The sequence below is a fragment of the Strix uralensis genome, chromosome 10 (genome assembly GCF_047716275.1).
Source record: "Strix uralensis isolate ZFMK-TIS-50842 chromosome 10, bStrUra1, whole genome shotgun sequence".
NCBI lineage: Eukaryota > Metazoa > Chordata > Aves > Strigiformes > Strigidae > Strix > Strix uralensis.
Genome location: NC_133981.1, coordinates 13,990,259 through 14,004,687, shown reverse-complemented (window position 1 = coordinate 14,004,687; position 14,429 = coordinate 13,990,259). Strand labels below are relative to the sequence as shown.

Below are 14,429 nucleotides of genomic sequence, written 5' to 3'. Positions count from 1 at the left end.
GGGTGTCTTATGATAATGAGTTCCGGAATTTATTTACATAGTCTGAGCATGTGTAGTAAAAATAGAGTGAGGGTCTTGGTCGAAGGAAGAAGTACATGATCTTCTTCAGGGTGTTGGCTAGTTGACCTTCTTTCCAAAGCATGCCCTGGGAAGTAAAGTCCAAGTGTGTTCTTCCTAAATCGGCAAGATCATCCTCCCTAGATTGTATCTCTGTGTCCTTTTATTCGAGTTCCCCCTTATCTTAGTTTGCCCAAGTGCCCATTGAAGGCTGCCATCAGTGAGTTATATAGGGAGCGTTTTACTTTTGTCTAGACAAAGAGGCCTAGGGAAAACAGTTGAGGAGTCCTTGGGAAACAAACACAAGCAAAACTTTCATGCAGCACAGTTTAGACAATCAGAAATTCACTGGTTTGAGCCCTTTCAGTTGTAACCGCTTTTTGCTCCTCTTCAGGGCCCGCAGTGGTTTTCCACAGCAGGGCCCCGGGAATGGCTGCCGCTCCTCTGGCGCTTGGCCGGCTCCGTGGCCTGGCCGGGCCTGGGAGCTCAGCAGGGGCGCGGGCTCACCCGCACCGCCGGAACCCCCGAGCCTGCCTGCCTGCCTGCCGCCCGGCCCTGGGCACCGGAAAGCACCGGAGAAGGGAATCGGCCGCCCGGGGCTCTGGAGGGGCCCGCCCCGCCGCAGCCTCGCCTCCAGCCCAGCCTTTCTTCTCAGGCACTGCTGAAGCCGCCCTACCCTGTGGAGGGCCTCAAGCGCCGCCGGGCGCCGCCATCGTGAGCCTCGTCCCCTGTTGGGCGCCGCCATCTTGTGCCCTCCCCGTACAGCGCGGGCGCCGCCATCTTGTGCCCTCCCCGTGCGGTGTGTCGGCCATGGCGGGGCTGCTGTGCCGCCTGCTCCTCTGCCTGGCGGCCGCCGGGGCCGCCGCCGACCTGCTGCTGGAGGAGGCCCGGCGCTCCGTGGACCTCAGCACCCACCTGGCCAAGGTCTCGGCCGAGCTCAGCCTCGCCAATGCGGCGGGCAGCACCGCCGCCTCCGCCTTCCTGCTGGCGCTGGAGCCCGGCCTGGAGCCCCGCCTGGCCTACCTGGGCGTGCAGGTGAGCGCGGGCCGCGAGGGGCAGCGGGGGTCGGCGCCCCGCTCCACGGGGAGGGCCGCGGCACGGCCTGGGGCGCTGCCCGGGCCCCGCCGCCCGCAGGGACACGTCGGCACAGCGCCGCGCTCCCGGCTCCCGCCGCCCTGCGGGCGCGCCGGCCCAGCCCCGCGGCCCCGGGCGCTGCCGCCTGTCGCCCTCCCCAGGGGCTTTGCCGGCAGCCGGCGTGGCGGTCGGGGGGAGGCGTCCTCGCCCGGTGCCCACCCGGCGCTGGCCGGCCACTCGGGTGCCGCCGGGCGCGGGCCGCGCAGCCCCTCCAACTGCCTTGTAAACAATGAAGTTAAGGGTTTCAGTCGTTATATGGAACAAAGGCGGGCGAATGGCCGAGGTCGTAAGGTCTGGGAAGCGATGGGGGAGGCTAGAGGGGTGCTAGTTAACGCCGTTACTGCTGTAAGGAGAACAGCCGCAGCCCCTCGGTCCGGTGGAGCCGTACTTGCATCCCCAGGCTAGTGCAGCCTCGGGGATGGGGTCCAGCCTCCTACCCCGTGGGATGTACGTGCAAGGGTTATTCCAGTCCCAGAAGTATTTGCACTGATCTTACCTTCATGTGAGGGTTTCTCCAGTCCCAGAACTATTTGTACTGGTCGCTTCTTTCCTTGGTGGCTGGCCAGGTCAGTTCCTCATGGCCTACTCGCTCCCCAGCCACTGTAGAAAACATACAAGAGAAATCACAAAAGCAGTTGTCTGAGGTGCTTATTTGCAAGTTACAGGGACAGTGCTGGCTTGGGAACCGAGTTGAAGGAAACTTGAGTTATTAGAAATCTTCAGTACCTGTTGTTGCATGCTGACCACACTGCAATTTGTGTTCATGAAAAACATTATAAAAGGGCATTTTTTTTTAAATTATAGTGATCTATCAGCTTGTACTTTCTGGGTGGCATCTCCCTAAAGAGTGGACAGGGACTGTGTGGAGTTTGTCCTAGACACATGAAGACTTTTAAATAGCAGCACACTGATTAATCCATTGTTTTGGAACAGGTGAAGGGTGAGGAAGAGGAGGAGAACACCTTGGAAGTGAGAGAGACTAAAGTTAAGGGCAAAAGGTGAGTGTCACCCTCTAACATCAGTACCTAGAGTTGTGCATAGGGCTTCCACCATTATCCTCATGGTGGAGCAGAAATACTACCCCAACCCCACATACCTAGGAATCCTAGTCTTTTGTTTCTGGAAAGATCCACTCTGTACTCAGACTGCATCCTGGGGTGCTATAGAGCCTAAGAGGCCCCAATACAAGTTATTCCCCTCCGTCAGATGCTCATTCCTTGGGAGATAGCTCATGTGGCTTTAGATCTGTGCACTGAGCCTAGCACACAGCTACCCATTTGTCTAGTGAGGGGAAAGCCCTATAAAGGAGAGAATCTCTCCCTTAAATGCAACTCAGCTGTGCTTGGTTTCTTGTACTCACTGCCTTAAGTAATGCCCTGTTCCTTCATTAAGGGATATCAGGTAAGAGAAGTGTTATAGCTATCATCATGCTCTTGTCCATTGCTCCCTTTTGAGGTCTCAAATGATCGGCAGTGGTGATTGCAGAGAGACTAAGTGCTCTTTGGCCGCGTCCCCAGAGCACAGCTCTTAGTCTGCAGTGGGAGTACCACAGTGCACTGGATACTGTGGCCCAGCATGGGCTGGTGCCTGCTGCAGAGAGGGAGGATGCTGTCTTTAGCATGAGGCTCTGCACTGCCAAGCTTGGGATGTCATGCATACACTGCAAGACGGGGCAGGCAGGTGCTTTCTGAGCCATGAGAGCTGAAACAAAGGCTGCTCGTAAAGTGGGTCAGAAGCACAGTGCTGCTGGGTTTCAGGAGGACAGTAGCTGTGGAGTTAAGTTGCTGAGATAGACCATGGTTTCTGACATATCCGGAGGCCTCGTCATCCTGCCCTTGGGCCACCAGGCATGTCCAAGTCCATTCACTTCTGCCATCACCTCAGTCCATCTGGTGCATTCTTACAGGTTTGGTGAAATCTTGATCCTTTCTGTAGAACCTCAGTCCAAAGCCATGCTCATTTTCTGGCTGTTTCTTAGTTTCAGATCCTGTGGGCAAAAAGCTGAGAATGAAGAGACTTTGTGGGAACAGGTGCTTAAGATGTTTGTGATTTGTCTTCTGGACATTTGCACACGCTTCCTCTGATGCAGATCATTCTTGTCATCTGGAGAAGACTGGAAAAACCCCTGCTGAAGCATGCTTTATAAATGCAGGACTAGGGAGGGGAGTGTATCACTTTTCCCCTTCCAAAATGGGAGCCAGGTGTTTTTGTGAAGCAAAGATTGTAATTGTGTCTGGGCACAGTTCACCCTGTGCTGCCTCCTGTCCTGCTTCCCCAGCCCAGAGTAAGCACACCCTCTGGGACCAGACGTCTGTACACCTTGGAGGAGCAAATAAAATATTGTCCCCAGTCACACACAATATATGTGATATATGGGCTCCCATCTGCAGGGGATGTTGCAGGGGTTGGATCTGATTGCTCTCTCAGGGGAGATCTCACGTGACTTACCTGTTCTTCTCTCCTCCAGTGGAAAGTTCTTCTCTGTGAAGCTGCCATCTCCTTTGGCACCAGGAGCCAAAGTCCGTGTATCTGTTGAAATGGTTTTCACACACGTCCTGCAGCCCTACCCCACCCACATCACCCAAAGTGAGAAGCAGTTTGTGGTCTTTGAAGGAAACCACTATTTCTACTCACCATACTTCACCAAGACCCAAACAACCCGAGTCAAACTGGCCTCTAGGAACGTGGAGAGTTACACCAAGCTGGGCAACCCTTCCCGCACTGAAGACATGATTGAATATGGTCCCTTCAAGGATATTCCTCCGTACAGCCAGGTAAATGTCTGTGCAGAGAGGTTGTGGCTCTGCAGAGAGCATCTTGCAAATGTGGCACCTGCACCTCAAGCTGGAGAGTGGGAAGCAGAGGCTTCTGTGTAAGACTCGCAGGTCAAGCCTGAGTTAGCCTGTGTGCGGGCTGGGAACATGTGCTCCTAGTACAGACGTGATTGCTGGCCACTGCTCAGTGTCCACAGAGCAAACCCAGACAGTTTGCGTATGGCTCTGGCAGGGGTGTTTTTGCAGTGGGGAGGACTGCATCTCTAGCCCCCTTGCCGTTATAACTCAGCCAGACATGCGGTGTGTGACCTGTGAGTATACCCCGGGTACCCAGTGCCCTGTGTGAACTGGGCTGGGGTGGCTCCCACCTTCCCGTGCAGTCAGCTTCACCTCTGCAGTCTGTCAAGGAGGTTTCTCTGAGGGACGTGGAGACATAATTGTGAGGGAAGGTTGCTCCTTCAGGTCTAACAGTTTATCTTTTTTCCTTAGGACACTCTGAAGGTGCACTATGAAAATAACAGTCCATTTCTGACCATCACCAGTATGACCCGAGTCATCGAGGTGTCTCACTGGGGGAACATTGCGGTTGAAGAGACGGTTGATTTAAAGCACACAGGAGCAGTGCTGAAAGGGCCTTTCTCCAGATATGACTACCAGAGACAGCCAGACAGTGGGATCTCTTCTGTCAAATCTTTTAAGGTTGACATTTGCCCTTTTTTTTTTTTTTTTTTTTTTTTTTTACTGCGGCTTCCCCCTTTCTTACATCCCCAGAGGGAAATACAGTTGTCCTTTGCCTTTTCTTGGTAACTGTATGCAAGTAATAAGGGAATATTAAAGCTCTGATCTATTTTCAGAGAAGGCTCATGCTAGATAGGAATAGCTTTTGGAGACAGAATTAGGAGGTTATGTGCTTTATTGCATCTGTTGGCCAAACTGCATACATGAGGGCATGTAACGTGTCCACACTCCTACCCCTCCAGTCTCAGGGACCCTCTCAAACTCTTAATCCCTGTGCTGACAGCTCTGCTTTCAGTTTTCCACTGTGCAAGGGCCATTGGTTCTGTCCCCACCCTCTTATTTTCAGAGTTGCCTTCTCTGTCGTATCCTCCCCATGTGGAACAGTATTAATTGGAAAATCACCCATTCATTCCTTGCTCAAAAAGCACTCAACAAGAGTTAAAGCTGTGGCTCTGCTAGCTAGATGTGAAAAGTATTATGTGTTTTCATCTGAACCAAAACCTTTCTTGCTGCTTCAAGCCCTTGGGATTGATTGTTGTAATTCTCTAAGGTGGTGCAGCCAAACAGAAATCTCATTTTGCTGAGTGTAAAGCCAGCAAGCTCAATGAGCCAGGGCAGCAGACTGGAGTGAAAAGGGAATTGCTGTCCTGGTGGGCATGATGAGATCCCTTGCTGTCTGGGATATTTGAAACTGGGCTGGAGAAAGTACATTCATTTAGAGGCCAAGTGATTTTAGCACTGGCAGCTACTTCTGTGGCTGATTGCTTATAATAGCACAATTTTACTACTCAGTGCAACCGAATGGCCATTTTGTCATCTCTCACATGGGAGCGCAGTTTCTCGATGCTTAACAGCCATTATTAGTTTTTCCAATTTCACTGGAAATAACTCCTAGCCGATGCACTGACTGTTGCTTCTCTCCATACAGACCATTCTCCCAGCTGCTGCTCAGGACGTCTATTACCGAGATGAAATTGGAAATATCTCCACCAGCCACCTCCTTGTCCTGGATGACTCCGTGGAGATGGAGATCCGTCCTCGTTTCCCACTTTTTGGGGGATGGAAAACCCATTACATCATCGGCTATAACCTGCCTAGCTACGAATACCTCTACAATCTTGGTAGGTGGCACAGGGGATGGGAATAAGAAACCTTCTCCTCTGTATTTAAAGGTGGTTGCTGTACAGTAAAGAATTCAAAGCTGCAGTATGCTGCACCTTAGCAACAACAGTTGCTAGCTATTATTTCTAGAATATGCAAATCCACCTTTTCTGTGCTTCCTTCAGGTTTTTGTAGACGTATGGTTAAAATATATTTGTGTGAGCTAGTGCCCCCTGCTGCACAATGTATCCATCTGAATTCTGCTCTTCTGTTAAGAGCTGAGCTTCCAGGTTGCCTCTTGTTCTTTGAGGAATTGTAACCAGCCTCTGGTCTGCGCTCTCTTAGGTGATCAGTATGCCCTGAAAATGAGGTTTGTGGACCACGTGTTTGATGAGCAAGTTACGGACTCTCTGACTGTCAAGATTGTCCTGCCAGAAGGTGCCAAGTAGGTGTCATTAATCCTGGCTCATTACTGCAGACAGTGCTGTGTTGGTGGCAATTCTCCAGCCTACTCTAATGGCCTGAGGACAGTGAAACAAAACCATGACTGTGCATGTGGAGGAGACCTTGGAACAGAGCTTTGCTTCCTTTTAGAGTGTTGTTTAAACTGTGTAATTGACCTTGTGCCAGCCAAGTCCTAGGTTACATCATCTCAAACACTGTAGAGTCATATGGGACTGTCTGGTTTTATCCACAGGAATATCCATGTGGACAGCCCCTATGAAATCAATCGTGCTTCAGACGAGCTTCACTACACATACCTGGACACTTTTGGACGTCCAGTTATTGTGGCACACAAGAGCAACCTGGTGGAGCAGCACATCCAAGACATCGTGGTGAGTGTGGCCTCTGCGTGTGGTTTGCCTGAGCAGTTGTGCCTCTTCTGAATTCAGCAGCACACCCAAAACACCCATATTGGGTTCCACAAATAAATAGTTTCTGGACTGCATGGCCAGTTCTGCTGCTGCCTGAGGAGAGGAGTTCTCTCCCATAGTAACATGGGTCACTGCTCAGTGTTTCAAACTTCTCTTCTAGGTTCATTACACCTTCAACAAAATCTTGATGCTGCAGGAGCCTCTGTTGGTGGTTGGAGCCTTTTACATCTTGTTCTTCACTGTGATTGTCTACGTGAGGCTGGATTTCTCCATCACTAAGGTGCTGTATGATGAAGGGCCCTGTCGGAGCATTAGTGGCTCACTCAGCTGATGATTGGAGATTTTTCATACCACTAATTTTTGCTGTATGTTCCTGCCAATTGGATATATTCCTAGATGCTAAACAGAACCCTGGTTTTATGCTACCTGAGCATTGATACTCCTGCAGGATTTGAACTGGTGTGCTAAGGCTAACCAGAGTTTTGCTTTCTGGATAAAAGGGAATCCTGCCCCCTGAGAAGTAGGGATGTCTGCAATTCTGCTTCTGCAATGTTTTCACTTTTTGTTAAGCTATTTGTTGGGCTAGACTGAGTGTGGAAAGGTTCTTGCCCTAGTCAGTACTTGTACCATTCACCTAATTACTGTCAGTTGATTGCAAAGGGAGCAGTTTCTGTAACAGTCCTGTGGCAGATGGCAAGCATGGCTTGTTGCAGGTCACAGATACGACTGCTTTGATCTTCCCTTCTGTCCTCTTGCAGGATCCAGCTGCTGAAGCTAGGATGAAGGTTGCCTGCATTACAGAGCAAGTGCTTACTCTGGTGAACAAGAGACTTGGGCTGTACCGTCACTTTGATGAAGCAGTGAATAAATACAAGCAGTCACGCGACATCTCCACCCTGAACAGTGGCAAAAAGTCTTTGGAAACGGAGCACAAGGCCCTGACAAATGAAATAGCCTCTCTGCAGTCTAAACTGAAGACAGAAGGCTCTGACTTGTGTGATAAAGTAAGAAATTCCAATTTATTTTTTTAAGCTCTCATTCTTGGCTCTATCAAGTATTCTAGGTGAGTTTTAATTTGGGGTTTAGTTTCTGCAGCCTGTATTTTTTTTTTTTCCTCTGAAAATGGCTTGATCCCTGTCAGGGGGTGTGAAGAATAGTTTGTTGTTTTTGCAGTAATCTTGGTTATGCAGCCCTGTAAGTGCTGCTGGTAAGCAACTGCTTGTGCTGTTTCTTAAACAGCCTGTGAACCAGCTGCATGAGTACAGGATTGTGTTACAAAAGCATTAATTGATGCCTCTCATTGAGCTCGTGGCAGTGACACTTAAGCAAAAATGGAAACTGTCAACACACCAGCCAAACCAAAATTGTCTCCCTCATCTCTTACATTCTTGCACATGTGAATTTGGTGCTGACAGAATTTTGGTAGCATGATGCTCCTCAGGGGCTATTTCACTGTACCATGTTGAAACCCATGGCACAGTGAGCGCACACCCACTTTCCTTCCTCCACTATATTTCAGCACTCCCTGGAACAGACCCTTAACTCCCAGTAAGGGACACTTTAGTCTTTAAGGTGCACCTTGCTTAATCTGTTATTAACTCAGCTCTGCCATTGCAGACCTGCTCCTCACACACCATTAACGTTGACTGTAGGGACACAGCTTCCATCTGTCAGAGTTGTGATTTAGCTTGAAGCCTTTAAAATCTGTCATTAAACACTCTTTAACAGTCATTGCACTTGTCTCCTGCCAGTATGGCTCCTGGGTTCTCAGAGCCCCTTTATCTGCACTGCTTAATTATCCGTTCATGAGATATTCCTCATAATGCGATGCCAAAAAGAGGTGATGGCTCAGGGCGCAATATTCAGGGATTGGAGACTTTTCCACGTAGCACTGACTTCATTTTTTGCTCCAGCTTTACCATCTCTTCTATTGCAGCTTCACTGTAGGGATGGTTTTTTGTCTCCTCTAATACTCCCTGTGCTTTCCACCCTGTAAGGTAAGTGAGATTCAGAAGCTCGACGGCCAAGTCAAGGAGCTCGTTCTGAAGTCCTCCATTGAGGCCGAGCGACTGGTGGCTGGCAAACTCAAGAAGGACACGTACATCGAGAATGAGAAGATGCATTCCAACAAGCGCCAGGACCTGGTCACCAAAATCGACAACATCCTCGACGCACTGTAACTCTGGTTTAGTGACCAGGTGAAGGGGAGAGGTATGAAGGGAGATGAGAAGCCTGGGAGTGGATACACTTTGAGCCAAAACTCCTCAGCAAAATTAGGGGAAAAGGTGATGTGAAATGTCTGAAGTACATCTTGGTTTTAGATTTTTCTGTAGAGCCTGTCCGCTCAGTGACACGTGCTGTGCAAGGGACCACAACATCATGCTGTTTGGCTGGGTAACAGGGTTTCTTTACCAGAGGTGAGACTCAGCCAGGTTATAAAACAGTGTCCCACTTTTGGTTTTCCCTGTATAGATGTGCCCTGCCTAAACGCGCACAAACAGCCAGTCTGAGCACAGACACGCTCATGGCAAATCTGAATGTTGCATCTCTGGAAAGAATAAAAGACACCTTTGTTCTACTTTGAAATAAAACCGCCACTGCCTCGCCTTTACGTGTTGTGCCGGGCTGGGGGGAGGCTGAGGCGCTGGTGCAGGGGGGCTGGGTGGCTCTATCCTGCCCACAGCCAGGCAGTGCAGTTCCCTGAGGAGCAGAGTCCAGCCCTGACCACTCCTGCCTCCTGGCAGCTGTGTGACTTGAAGGCAGAGCTCTGCCACCCTGCAAGGCCCTGACCCAGGCAGGGGAGAAAGCTGAGCCCTTGTTCCTTAGGGACATACATGACCTACATCCTCATGGGGAGAAAAAACACAGTGTGACCCCTCCTGCTAGCCTCTCCCTGCATCCCACATGCTTTCCTGCTGCCTGTGACAACAGTCCTGCATCCCTTGTGCTGCCCAAGTAGGCTCTTGCTCACAGCTGAATACCCTGGGGTATGCATGCAATTCCCTGCCAATTTCAGTCTTGTCAAAATTTTTTTTTCCTGTGCCTCTCTGCTTCAGTGCACTGCTAAACACCCCAGAGCTGGTTGCAGGGACAGCAATATAGGTGTTTCCTACTGCACTTGCTTAGTTGTTTACTAAAGTGGTTTGAGATCCTAATACAGAAAGAACCAGAAAAGAGCAGAATGGGCTCTTAATTTAAAACCGTAACCGCTTGTCCTACCACCACATCCACAGAAGGCAGTTAGCACCCGATTCCAACTGTTTAACATGTCTAGTATATTAAAGGATCCTGGCATACTGAGGCAGAAGTGATTTAGTTCAGCATTTCTGGTGTATATTTGTCCACCTCTAGACTTCGCATGAAACACATACCATTTTCAATGCAAAACTCGTTAAGTACCAACTATTCGGGAGACCTTTTTAAATTAAAACGTTAAACCAAATTTGATTTGCTTTAGCCTCTCTTCCCATTTGAGTTGCAAACCAAATGGATGAAAGAACCAAAACTTCAATAAAACACTTTCAAGAACAGTAAGTTGCATGATTATCAGAATTAGCTGGCACACAGATATTTGGGTTGGCATCAGTGAACTACACTGGCATCAATCACTGACAAAATCCTAAAATAATTCTTTTTGTCCATATCAATGTGAGTTTAAAAAGAAAAGGCAATCTTAGCTCTTACTGTGATTATACTGCTCAGGGAGTGCTTATGGTACAGTTTTCCCCAATACAGAAAAATAAAATAACCCATGTTACTCCTACAATCTCTGCTCTAGGATCTTTACAAAACAACTACGCAATCTATTTGAAAAAATAAGCTAGATCTCTGCCCTTGGCACAGTACAGATAATTTCAAAACCAGCATTCTCATTATCTTATTTCTGAGCAATGGCACTGAGGTAAAAGCCATCTAACAGAAGCTGGGTAATTACCTGGGTACGTGCTACAAGTGGTTATCCTAACCCAAATACTGCAGCCGATGAATGCCAAGGTGACCTAGCCGAGATGCAAGGAATTACTTGACAACAACAACAACAAAACCCCCTCAGTCAAAAGCCAAAGTAAAAGCATGTTTTTTTCTCTGCCAACTCCAATCCAGTTTCTCTTCACTTGGTAATGTTTCTAATAAAGTTGAGAACTTCACCAAACTCGTCTTTCTCCTCAGAGTTCAGCACCCAAAAGGAGGAGTGGATTCTCACAGGGTTGTTTTGCTTTACAACATTCCTTTATGCACTCAGTTACAGTATGACAAAGCACTCTTACATGACCTGGAGCCATCACAAAGACAAATATTTATGTCCTTAAATTTCATTTGGATGGGAGGGCAGCAGGGGAGGAGGAAAGGGAAGAGTGCACTTCTGTGTTAGCCCCAAGTCATTCACCCAGGCTTCCCAAACCAGAAGCTATTGGGGAATTGGTCACCATTCCAGTATTACGTAAGTGCCCACAATTAAGGTTTCTTTCATTCTGCAAATGAATATGCTTATTTGTGGTTCATTCTTACTAATAATTTGAGATAATGAATATTATTTTTTTTCAATCACATTAGGAAAAGGCAAATGCAGCCACCACAGAACTGACCTTCAGCTGTAATCAATCTCCCTAAATTGAAGAGGATGCAGTATCACTTCTGTTTTCCAAAGCCCTTAAGAAAAGTAAAAGTTGTCTTCTTCCACTAATTTGAAATTATTACTCACATGTGAAAATGAAATAAGGTGACTAATTAAGCTACAATCAGCGCAGTTCCTGTGCAAAAAAAAAAAAATAACGTCACATCAAAGAAATAACAATCAAGAGTCCTTCAAAATAAGCAACTAGTATTTTATAATGACTTTAAGTGTTTATAGATTAGGGAAGTAGAAAATACCCAGTCACTTCAATAGTTCCCCAATCTAAAGAATGATCTAATGCTTTAATTTTTTTTCTTTTCCTGTAATGGTACTTCACTAGACTGGGCTTTACAAAACCAGGAAACTCCTAAAGTAAGAAACAGACTAAAAATATCTCATCCTCTTCATTTAAAGTTTTTCAAAAAGATTCTGACAATTAGGATCCCAAAAATATTTCAACACATCCATTCAACAAAGACATACCACCTTTTTTTTGTGGTTCATCCACAAAAGCAGACTTGGAGAGGGCTCTTCAGTGACTGCGCTTTTCCAGGGCACAGGGTGTCCTTCACAGTCATTCCAAACAACGGGACAGCAGCAGGTTCATTCACCTGCTTGTGTTTTCTGTCTGAACACAGCTGCACTTGTGGACCTTCTTCAAGTTTTGGAATGACATGGATGCTTCTTGAGGGGCAACTGGGCCTACACGCCTTCTACACTGTGGGCTGTCAGCCTGGGCTTCACCTGGTGGAGGTACCTCCTTTCCAACCACTCCCGCTCCCGACATTCCCAACGCTCCGAGGGCCTTAAGGCATGTTAACTGTGGATCGCTGACCCTTTGACTTCTTCCTGTGATCCCCAGCCTGTGGTTCTCTCAAGTCACACCTGTTTTCTGTTCTTTGCATGGTATTTACCTCATCGCACTCAGGTTTATTTTCAAGCTAGATAATAAATGAAAAAGTCTAGTTGTTAGTAATATGTTTAAGCAGTTCTGAGCAACTAAACAGATAGGATGAAAACTTTCCCTCCCCTCCCACGAAAGGGGAAAGTGCTATAGAACTGCAGCTAGCCAGTACCACAACTGGAAATGAGTAGTCTGATTCCCTACAGTTTTGCTCTCATCACACTTATGCTTACAATAAAACACATCAGTATTTGTCTGCCTGAATGGAAGTATTAAATGACCATCAGACACCACAGGATACTAAATGAGGTTCAGACAACATTATTGAATTATACAGATTAAAAAAAGGTAACTAGTTAAAGAGGATACAGTTGGTTTTGGCCAACACAAAACACAAACTCTATGTATGTTATGGTTTCATTGCCTCACTTGTTAAGATAAAAATCTGTGTTTTATAAAGCTTGACAGCATATAGAAAGCAAGCAACTACAGCAAGAGAAGCAAAAAAAGTAGCTCTGCTGCAACAAAGGATTTTTACATCAGCTTTAAAATAAAAAGTGAAGTACTTTCTCAATCTGTTATGTTGATTCCTGCAGTTTGTTGCAAGAACAGGAAGTCCAGATTTGAAAGACTTCCACAAAGAAAAGTTACTTCATGCCTATAAATAGGAGTGACAGGAACAACTCTAGAAGTCTTTGAAGGGAACAAATGACATCAGATTGCTCTCCAAGAGTTATTAACTGGTAAAAAAGGAAATTATGACAGAAACCTGAAATTTTCATTTACACGTGCTTACCTACAGACTTGTTTTCAGTAACAGAACTCAAGACTACAAGGTAGCAACGATAAAAGTTTTGCAGTACTGAATGATGGCAAACAATGACACTACATACTTGCATACATACATATATTTGAAGACTATGACTAAATCTTCGTGCATTTAGACACAGATAACCATTAATTGATAGGGTTTAGCAAAAACCTTAAGTCACCAACAAAAATTTAAAGTATTAGTATTGTTGGCTATTGACATGAGTATGTCAGGCAAGCGAAGTCTGACTATGGGTCATTCTTTGGTCTTAGCAATTCCCAGGGAGAATGCAGCAGGGTCAGATTCCTTTTTCTGCTCTTACAGGAACAACTTTATCCATCATAAGGGAATAAAGAAGAACATGAATCCATTCCTATACTTTGCAAGTTATTTTTAAAACCAACACTTGCCAGTACTCTATAAGAAGTGCTAGGAACATAACAGCCACACATTTAAAGTTTCCTTGTGAAACAGGATGCAAACAACTTTCATTTGCTTTGTACAGATGTCTCACTTCAGATCGCTAAATTAAAACACACCAATAAACAGCATGTTGCTATAGGATAAACCTTTGTCACCTCATCCCAGCACTCCTGCACTCACCTCCTACACTCTGGTTCTTCCAGCCGGGAAGACCATTTGCTTTTTAAAGCAGCTCGCTCTCTCATCCTGAAATCCTAACTTTGCTCCTGGAAGAGGCCCTTCAGATCAGCCACCCCTCCCCCAGAGGCGCGCAGGGACACACACCCATCGCGCCGCGGCACGCAGCCCCTGCTGCGAGGCTGGGTCTCCCGCCCCACTGACTCGCTGCGCAACCCCAGGGACCCAGGAGTGCCCCCCGGGCAGCTGGCGAGGCTTGGGCGGGGAGCCCTGCGCCCCGCCGTGCCCCTGCACCCCTCACACTGGGGGCCCGACCAGGGGGTCGGGACCAAGCCCGGTCCGCGGCACCTCAAGGCCGAGCGAGGAGGCTGCCCCTCAGGAGATAGCCCCGCCCCCGAAGGCGGGACCTTGGGGACAGCCCTGGCGTCGATTGGGCGGCCCTCAGCAGCCCCTGGCGCCGATTGGCTGTGCCGGGCACCCCGGGAAAGGCGGGAAGGGTGCCCCGCCCCTAAAGGCGGGACCTTGGGGCCAGTCCTGGCGCCGATTGGGCGTTCCCCAGCCGCCGCTGGCGTCGATTGGCTGTGCCGGGCACCCCGGGAAGGGCGCCCGCCGTTCGCTCCTCTCAGCCCTGCCAGTCCCCGGCCGAGCCCTGTGCGCCGCGCTCAGGCGGCTGCGCCGGAAAGGGTCAGTGGTAATGGGACGGGCAGAAGCACGGTGGGGGTGGGCCGCGGGCTTTGGGCTGGGCCCGCAGCTGTGAGGGCGCGGCCTTCAGCCTCTGCCGCGGGGCGGGAAACGCAGAGGAGGTGCTTGGGAAGGGACCTGG

General features: G+C 48.4%; 1 protein-coding gene across 1 annotated transcript; it reads left to right on the top strand.

The window, feature by feature from the left end:
- Positions 1-471: 471 nt before the first annotated feature.
- Positions 472-9,285, top strand: RPN1 (ribophorin I). The gene is made up of 10 exons (XM_074879247.1): positions 472-1,092; positions 2,125-2,189; positions 3,659-3,965; positions 4,455-4,664; positions 5,632-5,824; positions 6,150-6,249; positions 6,502-6,640; positions 6,840-6,959; positions 7,438-7,683; positions 8,677-9,285. Exons 1-10 carry the CDS (start codon positions 487-489, stop codon positions 8,857-8,859), a joined length of 2,169 nt encoding a protein of 722 aa, XP_074735348.1. The 5' UTR covers positions 472-486; the 3' UTR covers positions 8,860-9,285.
- Positions 9,286-14,429: the final 5,144 nt, after the last annotated feature.